The sequence below is a fragment of the Heterodontus francisci genome, chromosome 25, assembly GCF_036365525.1.
Source record: "Heterodontus francisci isolate sHetFra1 chromosome 25, sHetFra1.hap1, whole genome shotgun sequence".
Lineage (NCBI taxonomy): Eukaryota > Metazoa > Chordata > Chondrichthyes > Heterodontiformes > Heterodontidae > Heterodontus > Heterodontus francisci.
In genome coordinates, this window is record NC_090395.1 from 40,071,475 (window position 1) to 40,093,537 (window position 22,063).

General features: G+C 39.1%; 1 protein-coding gene across 5 annotated transcripts in view; it reads left to right on the forward strand.

Moving 5' to 3' along the window:
• LOC137383839 (protein phosphatase 1 regulatory subunit 12A-like) overlaps positions 1-22,063 on the forward strand; it is a 333,936-nt gene that overhangs the window by 171,646 nt on the left and 140,227 nt on the right. For 4 of the 5 annotated variants that reach the window (XM_068057118.1, XM_068057120.1, XM_068057121.1 and 1 more), the window contains 5 exons: positions 1,416-1,628; positions 2,703-2,797; positions 5,103-5,249; positions 7,235-7,444; positions 18,397-18,487. In XM_068057118.1, the coding sequence (XP_067913219.1) occupies positions 1,416-1,628; positions 2,703-2,797; positions 5,103-5,249; positions 7,235-7,444; positions 18,397-18,487 (756 nt within the window). The remainder of the gene's footprint in view (positions 1-1,415; positions 1,629-2,702; positions 2,798-5,102; positions 5,250-7,234; positions 7,445-18,396; positions 18,488-22,063) is intronic. The other variant, XM_068057119.1, reaches the window with a different exon arrangement.

The following is a 22,063-nucleotide window of genomic DNA, read 5'->3' on the forward strand; positions in this document are numbered from 1 at the left end:
ACTTGTCATTGGCTATTGTCGTTGTATCATCCAGTTTGTTTTCTAGTGATGACTGAAACATCAAGTATGTGCCCATTTCTAAATTGCATATTGCTGGTAAACTGCTAAGTTTTAAATGTATTATAGCATCAATCCTAATACCTTGCTTTTGTATCATGCTAAGAAATCACTGTTATCTTGACTATGTTTGTAGTTCCAATCCTCCTTAACATGATTCCCTGTAAATCCACAGATGTTTTTTTTTTATTCTGCATTATGTATTAGTGAGACTTTGTTTGCTATTTAGATTAGATTAGAGATACAGCACTGAAACAGGCCCTTCGGCCCACCGAGTCTGTGCCGACCATCAACCACCCATTTATACTAATCCTACACTAATCCCATATATCTACCAAACATCCCCACCTGTCCCTGTATTTCCCTACCACCTACCTATACTAGTGACAATTTATAATGGCCAATTTACCTACCAACCTGCAAGTCTTTTGGCTTGTGGGAGGAAACCGGAGCACCCGGAGAAAACCCACGCAGACACAGGGAGAACTTGCAAACTCCGCACAGGCAGTACCCGGAATCGAACCCGGGTCCCTGGAGCTGTGAGGCTGCGGTGCTAACCACTGCGCCACTGTGCCGCCCATAGTTTTATCTCTTTCTGTTGGTTCAGAGATAAAAGATGATGCCCTGTGCTAATCAACAAATAATGATGGAAATTTTTTGATGAGCAAACAACACCATAAACTGAGAGTTTAGAAAGAATTCTCTTGAGGACACAACTAATAATCTCGACCGAATTTTGTTAAATACATATCGGTCTTTAAGACTGAGACGTAAGGGATTGTAGTTTAGGTTGTTTAGGAATTTGAGAGCACTAATGTGCGAGAACTGCAGAAAAAGCTAGAGGAGATGAAAGCCCTATTCTGTTCACTTAGACTCCAACATTCTGAATTAGTGCCTGAGCTTGGTAAAGAAAACCTGATATGATCAGTGTAAACTTGCCTTGTGTTTACTGAATGGTTAATTTGGAGTTGTTTTTGTCTTTAGTTTGTGGCATCTTGTATGTAAATTGACCGTACATTTACCTACAATAACGATGATTGCAATTTTTAAAAAAAAGATTGATTTGTTGTGAAGAGTTATAAGGTAGCCTGAGGACTTGATGAGGCGCTATGTGAATACAAGTTAATTTTTGTTTCACAATTGAATGTATATTGTGTTTCCAAAGCTTCATTTCAGGAGTTTTTTTGGTCAAAACCCTGAAGCTGGCTGCTTGTGACATTTTCTTTGTTCATTCTTTAAGCTGGTTTAAAATATCCTGCACATTGAGGCAGAATTAAGAAAAGTAAAATAAAGCAATCAAAATTAACCATGACTGAAACAGAAGATTTTGGAAATTGTACAATTTGTTTATCTTGCAGATTATTAGCCCTTTTATTAAATCTACTGCCAAAGATGAAGAAGGAAAAGATGAATCTCCAGCTTCTTGGAGACTGGGGTTGAGGAAAACTGGGAGCCATGATGCACTGAGTGAAATTAGCAGTTCCCAAGCACTGAAAGAGAAGGACTCCTTTGGGATTATCCGTTCTGCTTCAAGTCCTCGTCTTTCAACCATATTTGATAATCGGGAAAAGGTACTTTTTTGGTAACTTATTCTAATTCTGTACAGAATATTTAAGGAATCCCTTTCTTTGGCTGAAGCTGCAATAGAATACTGTAACAGTACCATTGATTGCATTTTCAGGTGGATGTTTTTCCCATATTGCAGTATAAAATATTGTTTTGAAAACAAATTCTAGTCTCAGTCGATGGACATGGGTTTTGTTGAGGATTTGGAAGTAATCTTGACCACAGCTTATTCCAAATATGATTTTGAATAGATGTCCTACAATAAAGTTAGTGAGCTGAGAGGATGACTGCTTTGAGTTTGTTATTGGAATGTGACATTGGAGAAGGAGCATTGTTGCATGAGCTTTGCAATTGCTTTTGGGATTTGCCTTTTGAAGAAAATGTTTGAAAGATCATAGGCAAGCTAATTCATTTTCCAATCCCAACAAGTCCCGGGACTGATTTTCCTGTGTCCCTCTGGCATCAGGCACACGATAGTCACTGCATATGCAGTAACTGGAAACCATTTGTAACTCCAGTGGTTTCATGCATTTTATCTTATCTCCAGTGTCTATTTCTGGCATGGGCCTGCCCCAGATAAGATTATGGATGGAAGTATAGACAGGGCCACTGTGTGAGACGCCTGCAACAGCAGGGATGGCTGCAGGCATCAAGATCTTTTGTTGCTGTCCTAAAAATAAAAACCTGAACACTACCAGCACCAAATCCTATGCCTGACGGGAAAAGAAACTTGTATTGGTCTTTTTGTCAACCATTCTCTGATACTCTGGACATGGGCTTCCATCCAAACAAGTGACCTTCTGGCATGGGGGTGAGAAAATGAAGTGGGACTACTAGGGTGGGTGCTGTTTTACTGTGCCTGTTGTAACTCGAGCATTCTGCTTCCACACGACATCTTGAATCCCAAGACTGCTTAAAGCGTAAAAAGATCTGGTAGCATAAATCTTCACCCTTTTCTGCTCTACTTTGCAAAAGGAAATTGAACCTTCCTCCAGCTGAGTTGAGGCAAAAAGGAGTCCTTCATACATTAAAGGCCAGTGCGCCATTCATGGATAATAACAACTGTTTTTGTCATACAGGATAAAGATAATAAAACTAGGCTTGTGTATGTTGCACCAACAATCCCTAACAGAAGACTGCACAGCACATCTGATATTGAAGAAAAGGAAAATAGGTCAGTTCTATTTCAACTAAAGTACTTTTGCATTTCAGTTGTTGCTCCTTTTAGCAATTGAAGGACTGTTTGGTGCTAATAAAGTAGGGAAGACCCTTGGTTTCTCTGGCGCGCCCCCTCTGTCTCTGTCTGGCTCTCTGCCGTACTGATTGGCCAGTTTAAAGGGTGCATCTGTTGGTTTATTTGGTGAACTGTGCCTGGTGTATGTGGGTTGCGGGGAGGACTGAAACACCCCAACGTATGTGTGGTAGAAGTGGTAAGGATATGGTGTTTGGTGAACATAAGCAACAGAACATAAGGGGAGCCCAGCAACAAAGTTACCCTGGCTGGAGAGATTGTTTCCTTGAGGAATTGAATGGCAAGGCAGGGGTGGATGAGATAATCAAATTGGTTAAGCTGGGCAAAATGGCTGGGGACAGTTCTTTGATACAACTTATTTGAAAGGTATTCTTTGTACTAAAAATGAATATTCACTAGATTTGATTGAAAATATTTTGGGAAAGCTGTCAGGTGAATTTAAAAAATACATTAGTGTTGATTCTATAGACATATGATAACAGTCTGTACCCTCCTAGAATTTCCACACAGTCTGACTCAATGGGCATGCCACCACACCAACTTAAATTCAAGGAAGGAGCGGTTATAGTGTTGCTATGAAACTTGAATCCTAAGCAAGGACTTTGTCATGGAACAAGATTAATAATTAGGAAGCTGTTTTTTTCTAAGATTGATGCTTAAATTGTAATGGGCATATTTCAAGGAAGTAGATGAGAGCAGGGGACAAGCAGGACCGCAAGCAGGACCCCGAGCTTCCGGTTGCTTGCCATTTCAACACTCCCCCCTGCTCTCATGCTCACATCTCTGTCCTGGGATTGCTGCAGTGTTCCAGTGAACATCAACGCAAGCTCGAGGAACAGCATCTCATCTACCGATTAGGCACACTACAGCCTGCCGGACTGAACATTGAGTTCAATAATTTCAGAGCATGACAGCCCCCCATTTTACTTTCATTATTAGTTATTTTTTCTTCCTTTTTTTTTACATTCCTTTTTACATTTTTTACAATCTTTTTTTGCATTTATTTCATTTCATCTTAGTTTGTTCAGTTTGCTTACCCACTTTTTTTCAAGTTGTTTTTCTTCAGGTTTGCACTTGCTGCTGTTCAATATTCAGTGTATTCACACCTAATCTGTACTAATGCTATGTCTTTCAACACACCATTAACATATTGTTTGCCTTTGCTCCGTGACCTTTTGGTCAGCTGTGTGGCCTGGTCCAATCTGCACCTTCTCCTTTGTTATCTCTTGCCTCACCCCCACCTCACTTGTTTATAATCTGTGACTTTTCTAATATCTGTCAGTTCCGAAGAAGGGTCACTGACCCGAAACGTTAACTCTGCTTCTCTTTCCACAGATGCTGCCAGACCTGCTGAGTGAATCCAGCATTTCTTGTTTTTGTTTCAGATTTCCAGCATCCGCAGTATTTTGCTTTTATTTCTGCGCAGTGGGCGTTTGATGTCACTATGATGTCATCATGCACGCGCTGCAGCTTTGTGGAGCTTCCCAGTCAGAAGATGTGAAGGGATGTCCGGGGACGGGTTGGGCTCAGGGCGAAATTGGGGGAATTCCGGCCGGGTCAGTCTCTGGTCCACTGTGGATCGGTCAGGTTCTTTTTCCCGACCTGAGTCGGCTTTCATTCAATGGCAATTAAAATGTCACAAGACCAGACTCTTGACAAAAATTTGTCTTTATTATCCTAGGCCTGTTTTTACACATGGGCAGCTCTATGTAGCTTTTGCCAGAGTGAGAAGTTTTGATTCTGTGAAAGTCTGGTGAAAGAATAACCAGAAATCCTTATTTAAATAAGTACTGTTGTAACAAAGATACTAATTTGACTGTAAATGTTTTGCTGGTCTCTACTAGTGTTTTTAAACAAACTAATATTTCAAAATTAGAATGTTCGTTTTAAGTAATATTTTCATTTTATTCAAGGTAACTCACTTTGTGTGTGGTTAAAAGTATAATTTAAACTATTTGCAGCTTTTGTGTTGCTTGGAATGGATTATATTGGGTTAAACATTTTTCATCGCATTGTGTCACTGTAGCTACTGATATGCAACTTTGTCAGAATGGAAAAGGATGAAAATCAAAGATTTTTTTTTTCTCAAAAAAATGGCATTTTCTGTCTTTCTTGGCTCTTCCTAATACTAGACACATGCTGCTATTAACTTGACCAGGTTTCTACACCTGACATAAATGTAGCTTATATTATGTGACTTGAGAATTTTTTTTTTTTGCATTTAAAGGGAATCAGCAGCTAGCCTGGTACGAAGTGGTTCTTATACAAGACGACAGTGGAAGGATGACTTCAAGGATACAAATCATGTGGGAAATGAAGGCAGCTGGTTTGTCAACGCATCAACCACGAATGCAATGCCTTCATATCCGCGAAGGTGAGTAAGACCAGGATTCCCTGCAGATTAAATAAAGCATAATGTAAAAATGTCACTTTTATCCAACTATTCTGTCAAAATTATGGATGAAAGATGTACAGTTGAACAAGACATTTTGATATTTTTAGTTTCTTAATTTGTATTTTGCATAGTTGTTGAGAATCATTCTCAAAAGTATTGTATGAAAGGTGCCTGAGATTCACTAAACCACTATCTACTGGTTATTTTTCTGGGCTGCTCTGTAAATTGATAACGTTATAATCTAGTAGTTGAAAAAGGTTTATTTTAACTGGGATTTTGTTTCAAGTTACATATTAGGCAATACCAATTTTTAAGAAAAAAATATTAAAGTTGCTGTAGAGATGCAGTTACCTAATGCATATTTTTCAAGAGTACTGCAACATACTGCTGAATTTGGCTTCAAGCAATTACATTTCTTTCTTGTGTTTTGCTTCTTGACGTTCCTAAAGAACTGATGAGTTGTTGTGGTGACTTTGGGTTGCTTATCCTTTCAGTGAGCAATGGTGCCAATATAGAGATCTAAAGTTGCAAAAAGCAAGACGCAAAGAACTGAATTCAGAGTTAACTGGTTGCACTGTCTATAATGCTGCTGCTATCTTTACACAGACCAATTAAAATGCAGGTATAAAGGTGGATATACAAAAGGTTACATGCTAAATTTGTGGTTTCAAAATGTAGTTTTCATTATTTAACAGTTAGCCCCTGTTAACTTGAATTCTGTTTACAAATCTGTTCTTTCACCAAGGTTAGTATAGCTTTTGTAGAAATAAGTTGGGTTTGGGTCCATGATGGCATGTGTTGTGAATGATTTGTGGAAGCAACTTTTGGAAGGTGGGGGTGTGTGGGAGAAAAGAGATGCCACTGTCAGAAGTAGCAGCTTTTAAAAACCGCATCTATACTTTGGGAGTCCCAGTCTTATTCCATGCTGATTTATTCTTATTACCTTTTTTCTCAAATTTTCTCCCCTACCCTCCTGAAAACATTGATTTCTTGTTGTAAAATGCAGTACATCCATTTCATTCCCATGTCTGAACCTCGATGGCAAGTGTTGATGGACAGCTAAATTATGTACTCTGTCAATGTCTGCACATACACTTCCACCTGAGGTACCTAAATACCAATTAGGTGTGGGAACCTTGAGAAATTTTTCTACTGCTGAGATCAACTACCCAACATAGCTCTGGGATTGAACCTGGGATCTTATGCTCTGAATAATTCAAGTATTTACTAAATAAAATGCTGCGCAGTAGGAGAAGCATTATGTACTAATATTACATTTTAAAAAAAAACACTCAAGCTATTGATTTTGTGGTGAAGTAAAATCTGAATTATAATCTCAGAATAATGGATTCTAGGGTAAAATCAGTCTGAAGTTTCACTTTTACAGTTTGTCACTTCAGAGGCATTATTTTGCAGTCTTTCCTGGTAGCATTCCAGATTCTCTGACCCTATTTTATGGCACATTAAGTTTGGAGGAAAACAAATCCCCCTTTTGGTAACTTTTGTCTTTAACCAAAAGTTCTTAATGAAGTCTATCTGTCAAACATTTTCCTTATTCTGTGTAAAAAAAATTGTAATATGTTGGAAAAATAATTATATGCAGACAAAACTGAAAATACTTTAAAACCTGTTAGTTGCAACAGATAAGTGTTTGACACTCGGCACGGAGGTCCAGGTTGTTGACTGATCACCTCAGCTTTGTTTTTCTCCAGAGGATAACTTTTACCAATCTCAACTTGGCCAACCATGTAGGAATGGGGAAAAGAGATTAGCCAGAGAATGAGGGTGGCTCCCGTGGAGATGCTGTGAACTGGACTGTCTTGTCCTCGCCAAAGAGAAAATAATAGATGTAGGGAGAAAACTTTGGTGAGAGAGGAGCCACATTGCAAACCTATAATTAATTGAATGGTGTAGTATAATTGTCTACTGTTACCCATTCTTATATAAGTGTCAATTGTTACCAGTGCCTCATTTGGTAGAAGAAAAGATGGCTTGAACAGTTCCTCCATTTCAGTCATTCCCATCACCACCTCAGTCACCTCAGCTGCTACTGTAGCAACAGTTACCTCAGCTGCTGGCCAGCAACCCAGCCGAAATACCATCATCTCTCCCTCCTCCTCTTCCTCTTCCATCTTAAATAGTGTTGCTTTCACAGCAACCAACCACCAGGGCAGGTAAGACTAATGTTAAATGTATGCTTTCCTCGTGTTTTCTGGTATATTCATACCTTGATAATATTTAAACACGCATACCGATGTAGAAGAAAATGCCCAATTTTTTTTTTGCTGTAGAGATCTTAAATCCTGTTAACATATTTTCCTTGTTTAAGATGTTATCTTGATATCTCCATGCATTGCATTTATTTTATTAAGTCTGCATGCTTTGTTATTGCTAGGATTTTGTAGTTACTGGAGCTTGAAAAGGAGTTGAAATCTGATGAAGCGTAGGTGCATGTGTGAGATTTTTAATAATTTTATTCTAACCTTGACCTTTAGGGCAATGGAAGTTTTCCTGTGCCAGTTTTTAAAATCACTCTCATACTTCAAAATTTCCCCTTGGGAAGCTGTTCCCAGTTTATACTGCTGTAAAATGATTTGCATTACAATTGGGAATGTAGATTTTTTTTTTTGTGTTGTGTACTGACTTTTGCATTTGTTCAGGTCAGGATGATTTTTGAATCACAAAAATATTTTTTATGCATTTGCTTGAAATACTGATCTCTCCTGCACCACTTAGTGGCTGTTGGAAGGATTGTCTTTGACCTCCAGTACCAGGAACCCTGCAGGTAAATAGGTGAGTGATGTATATACTAATTAATTAGGTTACTCTTTTTGTTTACATACAAGCCTGTAAGCAAGAACTTAGATATTATAACCAGGAGGATTATTATTTAGTTGTGGAATACTGAAAACTTTGGGTAACTGTTTGGAATCTTGCTTTGCACAATTTGGAAAGTCTCCAATTTGTTCATCGACCTGATTTCCAATTCCTTTCTGTTTTCAGTTTTACTATTTGACTTGAAACCAATTTTATTTCCAGCCTTTGCTACTTTATCTTGTCACCAGTGAGAACCCAACATTGTTGCTACTCAATTTTTCTTTACTTTTGTCACTTGGTGTTTCATTCCATTTCTGACTATGTTCATGTGGAATTATTGCGAGACCAGTGAGGTGCATACTTAAAGTGGACTGTTCACCCATCTTGCTTTAAAAGTCATGCATTACGTAGAAAGCATGTCTGATTGTAGGCAACAGGGTGCAGTGTACTCGGAGGCTAGTGAGTTCCACTGTAGAGCTCTAGAATGTGGTTTCATTTTCTTGATCTGCCATTCTGCTATGAAGAGATTTGGAGCAGCGATTTTAGACTTGCTCATAGGGAAAATAGGGACAGCCATCATTTTAGGGAGGGGAAAAAAAAACACTTCCTAGTCTGCTTCACCCTAAAAGTCTTCAAGCTGTGCTCATGAAATTTCTTTGTGTATGTTTTGCTTCATCTTTGAACTTGGGTATTTTGCTACAGTGGGATTTATATGAGCAATGTGGTCTCTTTCTTCATTAGCCTCATTGTTTGGAATATTTTTGTTTGAATTATCATGTTTCCATGTTTGAATCCTCCTGTAGGAAGTCTGCCATTCATTGATGTCCAGCTCTGAGCAACATCAGCTGTTGTTCAGTTCAGGAGCAGGACTGTTCCAGAGTCATCGTTCTCAGCAGATTTTCCTGCACAGCGCACAGTTTTTTATTTTGCAGTACTCCTACTTGATCCAGTCCACCTCAGTTAGCTCAGGGCCTGGTCAACCATGTGATATTCCAGCCTGATACATATAAGTTGCTTCAGTCTTGGTGCTTTATTTAATTGTGAATATTCCACATTTGCTATTCTGGTTTGAAGTTTCGTCACAGGAAAGGACATATTTGAGTAACATTTTCCACAAATGGACTATTGCTAGTTCTTTTCATAAAGGAAAAGATAAGTTTTCTTGTCCTTCCAGACCTTCCAGAAACTAACATTCTGTAGCTCATTAAAAGAAATGGCAAATGTCATTTTTCAGGGGAGAGCAAGTAACTACAAATCGAGACATCCATAAGGGGAGTACCTGCAAGCATTAGCAAGGCTGTACTTTTTGACTACAGCCCAAGATCTGGAACCAACAAAACATCAAAATATACATGAACGTTCAAGGTTCATGTTCAGAATTATCTGCCCTTCTGTACGGCAAAGGGACCTTGCAGCTCAAGAAGCAAGATGAAAGGGGTTATAATAGGTTTTGTACTCATTGCTTAGGAGCAAAGTTGATGGGCTATCACAGTACAGCACCAGATGAAAAGGGAGTTGATCGATAACATCATCAAGACTAAGATCTGGGATACATCATGAAGAAGCTGCTTACAAGTGTCCTATAGCAGGCATTGGATTGGATACGAGCAGGGCACAGAAGGAGGAAAGCACAATGCCTCACCTGGAGATGGAATCTTGAGAAAGATGCAGAACTCGTGGGTGCCACCAAGAATGAGTTTAGTGGGGATTACACATGTCTGCTATTAGTGGTTTGTCTCTTAACTTGCATATCAGGTGGACATAAACGATCCCACGGCCCTATTTGAAGAAAAGCAGAGTTAGCCATGGTGTCCTGGGCCATATTTATCCCTCAACTAACACTTAAAATAGATATAAAAACAAGAAATGCTGGAATCACTCAGCAGGTCTGGCAGCATCTGTGGAAAGAGAAGCAGAGTTAACGTTTCGGGTCAGTGACCCAGACCTGCTGAGTGATTCCAGCATTTCTTGTTTTTGTTTCAGATTTCCAGCATCCGCAGTATTTTGCTTTTACTTAAAATAGATAATCTGGTTGTTATCACATTGCTGTTTGTGGGACCTTGTGTGCAAATTGGTTTCCCCATTTGCTTTGTTGCAACAGTGACTATACTTAAAAGTACTTAATTGGCTATAAAAAGTTTTGAGATGTCCTGAGGTTGTGAAAGGCACTATATAAATGCAATTTTCTTAAGCATGTGGGATCTAAGCCTAAATAAGTAAGTCATAGAGAACTTGACTTTTTTAGTATTTCGGGATGTTTAAGTTTTTCAATTTTATTTTTTTAAACTGTTGCACAAAAATTGAGATTCATCCCTATTCATTGCATTGAGGGTGAAAAAGTAGAGTTTGAGAAGTATAGTGTTATATTAATCTAGCACACACTTAAAGATTGCTTGGTTTATGCTGAATACTTAATTCAAATTTGTTCTTTCACGTTAACTTGAAATATCTACTTACATTACTAAAACTCTTGCATGTATTTTATTATACATTAAATCTGTAAGGCAGTACATTGAATCTGTGGAAGGAATAACAAAGGTGTCACACTTTCCTCATTGGCTGAAAAAAACAGCTTAACCTTTCTTTTGTGGAAATAAAGGGACGCTAATATCCCACATCAAAGTAACCACTTTAAAGGCTGCAATTTCAACCAATTATGTAGCTACTTTTTTTTTTAAGTGGTTCTAGTCGCTGTTTTTATTTCAGCTTAATGTATAGCTGGATAAATGAAATTTAAAACAAATGCACAATTTAATAATTCTCAAATCTTATTTTTATTCATTCAGGGATGTGGGCGTCGCTGGCCAGGTCAGCATTTATTGCCCATCCCTAATTGCCCTTGAGAAGGTGGTGGTGAGCTGCCTTCTTGAACCGCTGCAGTTCATTTGGGGTCGGTATGCACACAGCGCTGTTAGGAAGGGAGTTCCAGGATTTTGACCCAGCGACATTGAAGGAACGGCGATATAGTTCCAAGTCAGGATGGTGTGTGACTTGGAGGGGAACTTGCAGGTGGTGGTGTTCTCATGCATTTACTGCCCTTGTCCTTCTAGTTGGTAGAGGTCGCGGGTTTGGAAGGTGCTGTCTAAGGAGCCTTGGTGCATTGCTGCAGTGCATCTTGTAGATGGTACACACTGCTGCCACTGTGCGTTGGTGGTGGAGGGAGTGAATGTTTGTAGATGGGGTGCCAATCAAGTGGGCTGTTTTTGTCTTGGATGGTGTCGAGCTTCTTGAGTGTTGGAGCTGCACCCATCCAGGCAAGTGGAGAGTATTTTTCTTTGGACTAGAGAGTATCTGTCATTATGCTGCCAAGCTGACTTGTGCCTTGTAGGTGGTGGACAGGCTTTGGGGAGCCAGGAGGTGAGTTACTTGCCGCAGGGTTCCTAGCCTCTGACCTCTTATAGCCACGGTATTCAAATGGATATTCCATTTCAGTTTCTGGTCAATGGTAGCCCCTAGGATGTCAAGAGTGGGGGATTCAGCGATGGTAATGCCATTGAATGTCAAGGGGAGATGGTTAGATTCTCTCTTGTTGGAGATGGTCATTGCCTGGCACTTGTGTGGCGCAAATGTTACTTGCCGCTTATCAGCCTAAGCCTGGATATTGTCCGGGTCTTGCTACATTTCTACACTGACTGCTTCAGTATCTGAGGAGTCACGAATGGTGCTGAACATTGTGCAATCATCAGCGAACATCCCCACTTCTGACCTTTATGATTGAAGGAAGGTCATTGATGAAGAAACTGAACACTGGCCTGAGGAACTCCTGCAGTGATGTCCTGGAGCTCAGATGATTGACCTCCAGCAACCACAACCATCTTCCTTTGCGCTAGGTATGACTCCAATCAGCAGAGAGTTTTCCCCCTGATTCCCATTGACCTCAGTTTTGCGAGGGCTTCTTGATTCCATATTCGGTCAAATGCTGCCTTAATGTCAAGGGCAGTCACTCTCACCTCACCTCTTGAGTTCAGCTCTTTTGTCCATATTTGAACCAAGGCTGTGATGAGGTCAGGAGCTGAGTGGCCCTGGCAGAACCCAAACTGAGCGTCACTGAGCAGGTTATTGCTAAGCAAGTGCCGCTTGATGGCACTGTCGATGACAGCTTCCATTACTTTACTGATGATTGAGAGTAGACTGATGGGGCGATAATTGGCTGGGTTTGACTTGTCCTTTTTGTGTACAGGACATTCCTGGGCAATTTTCCACATTGCCAGGTAGATGCCAGTGTTGTAGCTATACTGGAACAGCTTGGCTAGGGGCGCGGCAAGTTCTGGAGCACAGGTCTTCAGTACTATTGCCGGAATACTGTCATAATACTGGGCGGCACAGTGGTGCAGTGGTTAGCACTGCAGCCTCACAGCTCCAGGGACCCGGGTTCGATTCCAGGTACTGCCTGTGTGGAGTTTGCAAGTTCTCCCTGTGTCTGCGTGGGTTTTCTCCGGGTGCTCCGGTTTCCTCCCACAAGCCAAAAGACTTGCAGGTTGACAGGTAAATTGGCCATTATAAATTGTCACTAGTATAGGTAGGTGGTAGGGAAATATAGGGACAGGTGGGGATGTTTGGTAGGAATATAGGATTAGTATAAATGGGTGGTTGATGGTCGGCACAGACTCGGTGGGCCGAAGGGCCTGTTTCAGTGCTGTATCTCTAATCTAATCTCTATGTAATGTCCAACATTCCTAAAGTATAATTTGTTTTCAGAGGGCTCTTAATGTCTGGTACCCTGGTGCTTAACTCTTTCTGGCCTGCAGCTTCATTGCTTCACACAGGCATTGTAATACATTTTTTTTGCCTTACAGCTTGTCCAATTGCAAGGGGCCCTATTGTTCAAAAATACACTGATTTTTTTTGTACTTTTTGAGCAATGATTTTTCCCATTAATGTTTGGTTGCTTTCTGTTAACAGTAATGTTTTGTATTTTCCCTTTTCATATTTTTTTTTGAGTATATACGCGCCTAGAGAGAAAGAGACGGATAAGAGGGAAGAAATTAGTTGGCAAAGGAGCAAGAAGTAATGGTGCAGAGATCAGAATCCAACTATGCTGTGTATGGCATAATGCACGTGTTTCCAGATCAGGAGAGACTTCCTGAGAGTCATGCCAGGGAGATCTTCTAGTACATATTAACTTTATAGTTGTACCTAACTAGATCAAGCATTTTTAAAGGATCCTTCAAGTATTTTTAACCATGGTACAATTTGGGTATTGCTTCAGCCAATGGCTTGATCACAGTTCCCATGTGCTGACTGATCCACGTAATCCAAAAATGCTGTTGTTTTTGCTATGCCTTGCCAACTCAAAGAAGTTCGAGTTCCCTCTGGCACATATCTTAAGTACCGTTGACAAACTTGTGGATCATTCCCCAATACTTGCATCTAGATCATCAATGGAAATAGTATATAGCAGAAGTCCTCACACCGATCCCTGTGGGGCACCACTGGCAACTAGTTTCCAAGCAGATCTAAATTCACCAATAACTGTTTTACTGGCTGCGGGTATTCAGCCAGTTCTCAACCACCACAGTAGATTGCTTCTAATTCCATATGATTTTACCTTGTAGAAAAGTCTCTTGCATGGTACCTTATTGATAGCTTTAAGCATGCAGGTAGACAGTATCTACCAGGTTACCCTCATTCACCAACCTTAACATTAAATTGATAAGATAAGACTTTTTCTGGAGGCTTTGTTGGGTGTTCCTATTTACCTTTTCTGTCCAAGTGGACATTGTGCCCCTAATGGTTCCCTCGGGTATTTTCCCTATTACTGGTGTTCAAGTAATGGGCCTGTAGTTACTTAGTTCTGCATTATCCGTCTCTTTTTTTAAATTGAAACATTAACCTTCCTCCAGTCTAAAGGAACAGCCCCTAACTTCAGCGAGCTATTAAGTGTTTGCACAGCACCTGTGCCATCTCCTTAAGGGCCTTGACTGTGTATTACCCACACCAGTAGCTCCTCTGAAATGTCATGTCAGATTTTCTTGCAGCTAATAGCTAATTCTAGGAAAATGCAAGAAAATGATTTGAATATAATCCCTTTCATTGAATGAAGGATGATGAAAATCTGATCTGATCTAAACAAAATCATTTAGCAAAATATAGTGTAATTTATGTAATTTGGTATTGTAAGTTTAAATGTAACTGTACTTCAACATCTTAAGACTAAATTAATTTACTCAAAAGTAATATGACATGCATCCTGTTTTACATTTCATGAACTATTGAATACATATGGCTGTTCTGCTTCCTCACTCATCCCATTGATATAAGGTGGAGATTTGTCGATTGTAAACAATGAGTTTGTTTGAGAAACTTGGCTACAGACATTTCAAAAGAGAAGGAATAACAAACTTCTATTCATAAGGCAACTTATCACATCTTGTGTCCTAAACCACATGGCAGACAATAGATTGCTTCTGAGGTATAGTCATTATTGCTGAATAGGGAACTACAGTAGCCAATTCCTATACGAAGTCCAGAAAAAAGCAAATGAGTGAATGGCCAGATAGTCTGTGATTGGTGGTACTGGTTGAGGGAAGAATGTTGGCCAGGGCACTGGAAGTAGTCCTTGGGATATTTTTCTTTTGAATATATTTTCGATAGTTTTCAAATCCCTTACAAATTCTTTCTCCACTAAGCTTATTCAATAATTCAAATTGCAATAATGCAATACCTTCAATTAAGTATTGCAATATGATGAGTAGATCTGAAATGTTTTTTGGAGTTAATCATCAAACAGAAAATCTGCAAAGCTTTTTTTTTTACAAGTCACATGAAGAAACTAGTTTATTGAATTAATTTATATCTTGTCTATGAATGAAAATCAGATCTTTTGTGTCTCTAAATTCAGATAATTTACATTTTCAGAGATTTTAAAGGGACTATTGTCTCTAACTATGCGCAGAGAATATAGTAATCTGTTAAGTATGGTTATTTACTAAGATTGGGAGCAAACAAGTAATGCATTGCTGTATGTCTTGTATTAAATATATTTTTTTTTCTTGAAATGGTGTGCTTGCAAAAATGAGCATTTGGGGTCATGGGTGTATGATGAACGTCACGTGTTCAGTTGACTGAACTCTGTTATATATATCTCAATTTTTGAAACAAACTTACGCTGTGGGTAGTCTGCAGTTGGTACTTTTGTCGGTAGGTGTGGCATAATTGTTTGTGGGGGAAAAAATAAATATGGCTTCATAACCTAACTAATTAAAGAGCAGAACATTTATAAGGAGTCATGTAAAAAATGAGAGATTTTCAATGTTAAGTAAGTGAGCCAGCTGAGTTCTTTGTATATTAGGGAGATACTTTGTGAGGATTCTGTAAGGGCTCATTAGTGTTAAAACTTTAGGAGAACAGTTCATGACTTCAGTGAGACTGCATTAAGGAAAGCATAGTCAGGATTTTTTTTCTTTGCTTTCAAAATGAAGTATCTTTAGCTCTAGTAGTTGTGTTTTATATGCAGCAGAAATATTCAAGTGGATACTTTCTGTTGGTGTGATGTCATACCTGGTTTTTGACGTTACTGGAATCATGAACGGTAGGCTGTACTTAAAGATTTGTTGTAAATTGCCACTCGAGTTAATTCTTCTATTGGATATTAACCTTTCCTCATATAGACATGCAGATAAAAGCTGGCTACTCGCAAGACCGCAGATAAAAGCTGGCTACTCGCAAGACTAGAATGCCATTCAGTTCTGTTACTCACAAGTGCACAGTTCGGTGTCACCTTACTATAAAAGGCTTTGTTAATGGTCCTAAAATAATAATCATCAGATAAGGCTAGTGTCAACTTGATCAACTGTGAAAGCTTATTGCAGCATGAGCTGGTAACTCTGTATTGGAGGAATGTGCACTTGATATAGTTGTCCTGGTGTGCTGATTTAAGTGGGCACTTGAATGTCAAAAATTTTACGTGTCACAAATCTGAGTCTAATCAAAGTTTTGCCTTGTAGATAATGAGGATTTCAGGATTAATAAACATATGCTTGCTTGCTTTTGCAAGAACAAGTGGATGCAGGGTTGTTTCCCATTGAAAGTACGTTAGGATTATTGATATGAGAACAGAAAGTGCTGGAAATACTTAGCAGGTCTGGCAGCATCTGTGGAGAGAGAAACAGAGTTAATGTTTCAGGTTTGCAGCCCTTCATCAGAACTGGCAAAAGTTAGAAATGTAATGGTCTTTGAGAAAGAAAGTGGGTGGGGAGGAAGTAGAACAAGGAGGAAGGACTGGTAGGATGGAGGGGGGAGAGGTTAAATGGCAGATGTCATGGAACGGAATGCAAATGGAGTGCTAAATAATTGTAGCGAAAGGTAAAGCACGAGTCCAGATAGAGTGCTAATGGCAGAATAATGCACAAATCTGTACAAAAGCAAGAACATGAAAAATAAGTTTAAGACTAGTACATGGTTTAAAAAAAAATAAATGAATACATTTTTAAAAGAACAGTGTGGTCTCCTTTACATTGGGGAGACCAAACGCAAATTGGGTGACTGCTTTGCAGGACACCTCCGCTCGGTCCGCAAGCATGATCCCGAACTTGCCATGTTAATTCTCCGTCTTGTTCCCATGCCCACATTTCTGTCCTCGGCCTGCTGCATTGTTCCACTGAACATCAAAGCAAGCTCGAGGAGCAGCACCTCACTTTTTGATTAGGTACTCTACAGCCTCCTGAACTCAATATTGAGTTTAATAATTTCAGATCATGAGCCCCATTATTGTTTTATTAATTTTATTTTTTTAACCATGTGCTGTCTTAAACTTATTTTTCATGTTTTTGCTTTCGTACAGACTTGTTCATTCTGCCATTAGCACTCTGTCTGGACTCGTGCTTTGTCCTTCGCTACAACTATTTAGCATTGCATTTGCATTCTTTTTCATGACATCTGCCATTTAACCTTTCCCCCCCGTCCTATCACAGTCCTTCTTCCTTGTTCTATATTCCGCCCCCCCCCCCTCTTGTGCTAGAAGACTGTTACATTTCTAACTTTTGCCAGTTCTGATGAAGTGTCGCAAACCTCAACCATTAACTCTGTTTGTCGCTCCACAGATGCTGCCAGACCTGCTGAGTATTTCTGGCATGTTCTGTTCTCCATTCCAGAGTTCCAATATCTGCAGTATTTTGCTCTTCTTTTAGGATTATTGAAGTTTGTCATCTGCACTAGCCTTTTGATATTTTAAATTATGTGCCCACAATGGTTTTGGCTCACATATCATGTCTGATCCCAGAAGGCAAGTCCTGATTGCTCAAACTATTATTTCAATACAGATGTTTTTAAAAGTTGTGGAGAGGTTTTTAAAGGAATACAAAGGAAAAGACGTTATGTTTCGGTTAAGGTTTTCAACATATTTGTGTTTGGCTTCTGAATTATGAAAATTGTTCATGCTATGCATTTGAAAAGTCTAAGTTAGAAAATATGTCCAATGTAATGCCACTACAGCAATGTGCAAAGCTGCTTGAATCAGTTAATGGAAAATGCAATGATACGTTGGCTTTACGGCAAAGGTACTTTAGGTTAAATAAGTATGACTGAGGCTGTCAGTGCTATCACTTCCTGCAGAGCTGCAGCGATCATACAGTTATTTCTTACTCGCAGGCACCAAGATATCTAGCATAATGCAAGGGTTTGTCTTTCTTCTACTGAAACTGTACTTGGTTACTGCTGCTGTGAAGCTTCATCTTTCTGTAATTCTAATTTTTGTCCTGACCTTGAAAGTAAAATGCAGGCCTACGTGAAGAGGTATCATTTTAATTATCGAATAATAACTGCTGTGTGCTTCATAGCTGAAAGGGGACAGTTGAGCAATGAAGTTTGTTTCAATTCACCATTAATTTTTTAAGACATTAAATTTCATAAAGTTGTAAAATTATCCTTAAAACATGTACTTTCTCAATATAGGAATGTTTTGCATGCAGGTGAAATTGTCATAAGAACAGGGGGTATTAACTAGTTCCTGATAATGCTAGCAAATGCATACTTTAGGGAGGCAAATGAATGACTTTCTTCAGTGGTAGATATGATGTTTTCCGTAGTTACTGTTTATATACCTTGTTTTTGCAATAAGTTATTAGCTTATGTTACATTAGTACTGGAGCTAAAATAAGTTGTTTTGAAGAGATCGGTTTTCTACTATGCAAATGTATAGCTTCCACTAAGTCCAATCACTTGCTAAAATCCTTAAGTTACTGCAGTTTGAGCAGTCGTGGTGATTTCAGACTTACACTGGAAAAACAGTCATTAATGCTAAACTCATAGACTGCAACAGGCAAGTGATTGTTTCCAAAAAAAAGTTTATCTCTGTGCTGACATATTTCAGGTCCTATCTCACCCCTGTCCGAGATGAGGAAGCAGAATCTCAGAGAAAAGCTCGATCCAGGCAGGCCAGACAGACGAGGAGATCAACACAGGTCAGTGGCTTCACAGAATTTTAACTTTGTCATTAGAAGTTAGATATTGATTCTGCTTGACTGTTCAATGCCAAAAAGTTAGTTATTTTGGTTCTTGCTCCTGATCCATTACCACTTGAAAAAAATACAGCAACATAATAACTCATACAATTCAGATGATATTTTAAAACTTCCATTAAATTGTTAATTAAGTTCTGTCCATTGTTGACAGAAAGGAAGAATTGAACTTACTTTTGATGTTGGAGAAAATAGTCATTCTAATTGACATTTTTTTCCAACCATTGTACTATCACCACTTGAAGCCAAATCTGTTGATTTGATCTGATCACCGATTAGAAAAAAATAAATTAAAAATAATTGTTTATTTGAAACTTTTTTGCAAAAATAGAAATTTCCATATAATGGGGACTTAAACATGTAAAGAATAACTAATTCCCCTCCCTCCTTAAGGTTATAACTTTTTTATATTGTTTAAACAAAAGGTTTTCACACTCTTTCCTCATAATTAGTCAGATTTAGTTGAGGTCCATTGTCATCCATCCTACTTCTTGCTGTTAACTCTTACCACTCCTGAATAAATAATCATTTAATTTACTTTACAAATGCTAAAACTGGCTTTGAAGACCTAGGTTAGATTTGACTTCTTAGCATTTGTCCGTATGCATACAGCGTGTGTACCAACAATCGCATTGATCACTATGGTCAGGAACTCTAAATTGAGTTGTAGTTTTCAACCTCATCAGTATTTAGATCACTGGGGCAAGTCTGTCGACTGAGTAAAGCAGTTAGTCTATAATTTACTGAATTTTCCAGTTAGGCTTTTGACATAAAAATGAATACACATAGAAGTGTTATGCTTATGCAATTAAGACTTTGAGCTGCAAAAATGTTAGCTTTTAAGTTTTATCAAGAGATTAAAGTTAAATATTTGGTTAGTAATCAACATTGCCAAAAATAACTGATCTGCAGCTTTAAAATAATAAATACCCATGCAATTGTTTGTGCCATAATTAAAAGTATAAATTTGTCAATTGTCGCAAGCTAGTTGCCATTATTGCCACTTGAAAAGTCAACTTATTCCTGGATGAAGCTTTCTGAATTGGCCAAATATGAATGAGTTCATTACCAAAAAGCAACTTTTGCCAGTAAATGCTGAATTATATTAGTTTTTGTAATTTTGTCCTTCAGTAGTTAGATGGTATTAACTGTGAATTGCCCTTTGGTGAAATTTAATATGGACTAACAGTACTTGAGCTCATTTGTCATTAAGTCATTTGCAACTAGTGAAAGTCTTGATACTGGCATTATAGAAACATGGCTGAGTTGAAGGTGGACAAGAGATGGAGCTATAAAGTTATAGAATATTGTACAAGAACTTGCCTGTTAATTTGGGAGCGTGAAGAAAAAGGCGAATAGAACAAGCAAACCAGGCAAGTGAGAAAAATGGGTAGAAATTAGAATTGGGAGTTAGCAAAAACTAATTATCAACTGCTACTACCTGCTCAAAACATAATAGAAAGCTGTTGAGTTTAGAAGCTCCTGTAATTTTTGATGTGATGACCTCGAATTTAAATACCAAAAAAAGTTGTGTGGACAGACCAACCACAGCAGAAAGGGAAGAATAAATGTACAACAACTTTACACAAGGAATCATCAGAATAATAACAGGGTTTTAAAGATTACATTGAGGACGGGTTGCATAAGCTTGTTTATAAGGTTAAATAATGATTTAATTGAGGTATTTAAGATGATAAATGATCGGATTTGATAGGGTAGATGCAGAGAAACTGTTTCCTCTAATGGGGGAATGCAGAACAAGGGGGGTGCAATCTTAAAACTTAAACCCCACTTTGGAGTGAAATCAGGAAGCACTTTTCACACATGGGGGTATTTCTCCAAATGATTGTGATTGTCAATTGACAGTTCCAAGACTGAGACCCTTGCCTAATAAAAATCTGTGCATTAAGTGATATAGATTGAAGGTGGCAAATGCAGTTGAGGCCCAGATTAGCTAATGGAATACCAGAATGGGCTCAAGAACTGGTTGGCCTACTTATGTTCCTATATTTCCAAACCGTGATTGATCGCGTACTGTGAATTAAAGTAGGGCAAATGCTTTAATAGACTTTGTATTTCATAATCAACAACAATAACTTGTATTAATATAGCTCCTTTAATGTAGGAAAATACCCCAAGGCGCTTCGCAGGAGCATTATCAAATAAAATTTGACACTGAGACACACCAAGAGATGTTGGGGCAGATGACCAAAAGCTTGGTCAAAGAGGTAGGTTTTAAAGAGTGTCTTAATGGAGGAAAGAAAGGTAGAGAACTTAGGGAGGGCATTCCAGAGATTAGGGCCTTGGCAGCTGAAGGCACAGTTGCCAATGGTGGAGCGATTTAGAATTGGGGATGTTCAACAGTCCAGAATTGAAGTAGTGCAGAGATTTAGGGGGTTGCAGGGCAGGAGAAGATTACATTGATGGGAGGGATGAGGCCATGGAGGATTTGAAATAAGAAAGAGTATTTTAAAATCAAGTTGTTGCTTAACCAGGAGTCAATGAAGGTCAGTGAGCTCAGCGACGATGGATGAATGGAGGCTGAGTTTTTGATGACTTCAAGTGTACAGAGGGTAGAAAGTGGGAGGCTGACCAGGAACATGTTGGAGTAGCCAAGTCTGGAGGTAACTAAGGCATGGATAAGCGTTTCAGCAGCAGATGGGCAGAGGCAGGGCCACAGTTGGGTGATGTTATGGAGGTGAAGATAAGCAGGCTTGGTTATGGTGCTAACGCATGTGTCAAATGTCGTTGGAAGCTCATCTCTGGGTCAAATAAAGTAACAATATGCAAACAGTCTGGTTCAACCTCAGTCAGTTGCCTAAGAGAGGGATAGAGTTGGTGGCTAGGGAATAGAGTTTGTGGTGAGACTTGACGACCATGGCTACTGTCTTTCCAATATTTAGTTGGAGGTAATTTCTGCTCATCCAGTACTGAATGTCCGACGAGCAGCCTGGCAGTTTAGAAACTGTAAAAGTGTTGAGAGAGGTGGTGGTAAGGTAGAGCAGGGTGTTTGACATGCATGTGGAAACTGATACTATGTTTTTGGATGATGTCATCAGGGGGTAGCATGTAGATAAGAAATAGGGCACCAATAATAGAGCCTTGGGGGACACCAAAGGTAAAAAGTGTGAAGAGAAGCCATTGCAGGTAATTCTCTGGTTACAATTGGATAGATAAGAACAGAACCAGGTGAGTGCACTCAGCTGGGCGATTATGGAGAGGCATTGGAAGAGGATGGTGGGATCAACCATGTTGAGAAGGATATGAAGGGATAGTTAATCTTTCAGTTACGTAGGATGTCATTTGTAACAGAGCCATTTTGGTACTGTCATGGGGCGGAAACCTGATTGGAGGGATTCAAGCGTGGAGTCTCTGAAAGATGGGCACAGATTTGGGAGGTGCCAGCACTTTCAAGGACTTTGGAGAGGAAAGGCAGGTTGGAGATAGGGCAGTAGTTTGCAAGGATTGAGGGGTCAAGAGTTGTTTTTTTGAGCAGAGTGATAATGACAGCAGATTTGA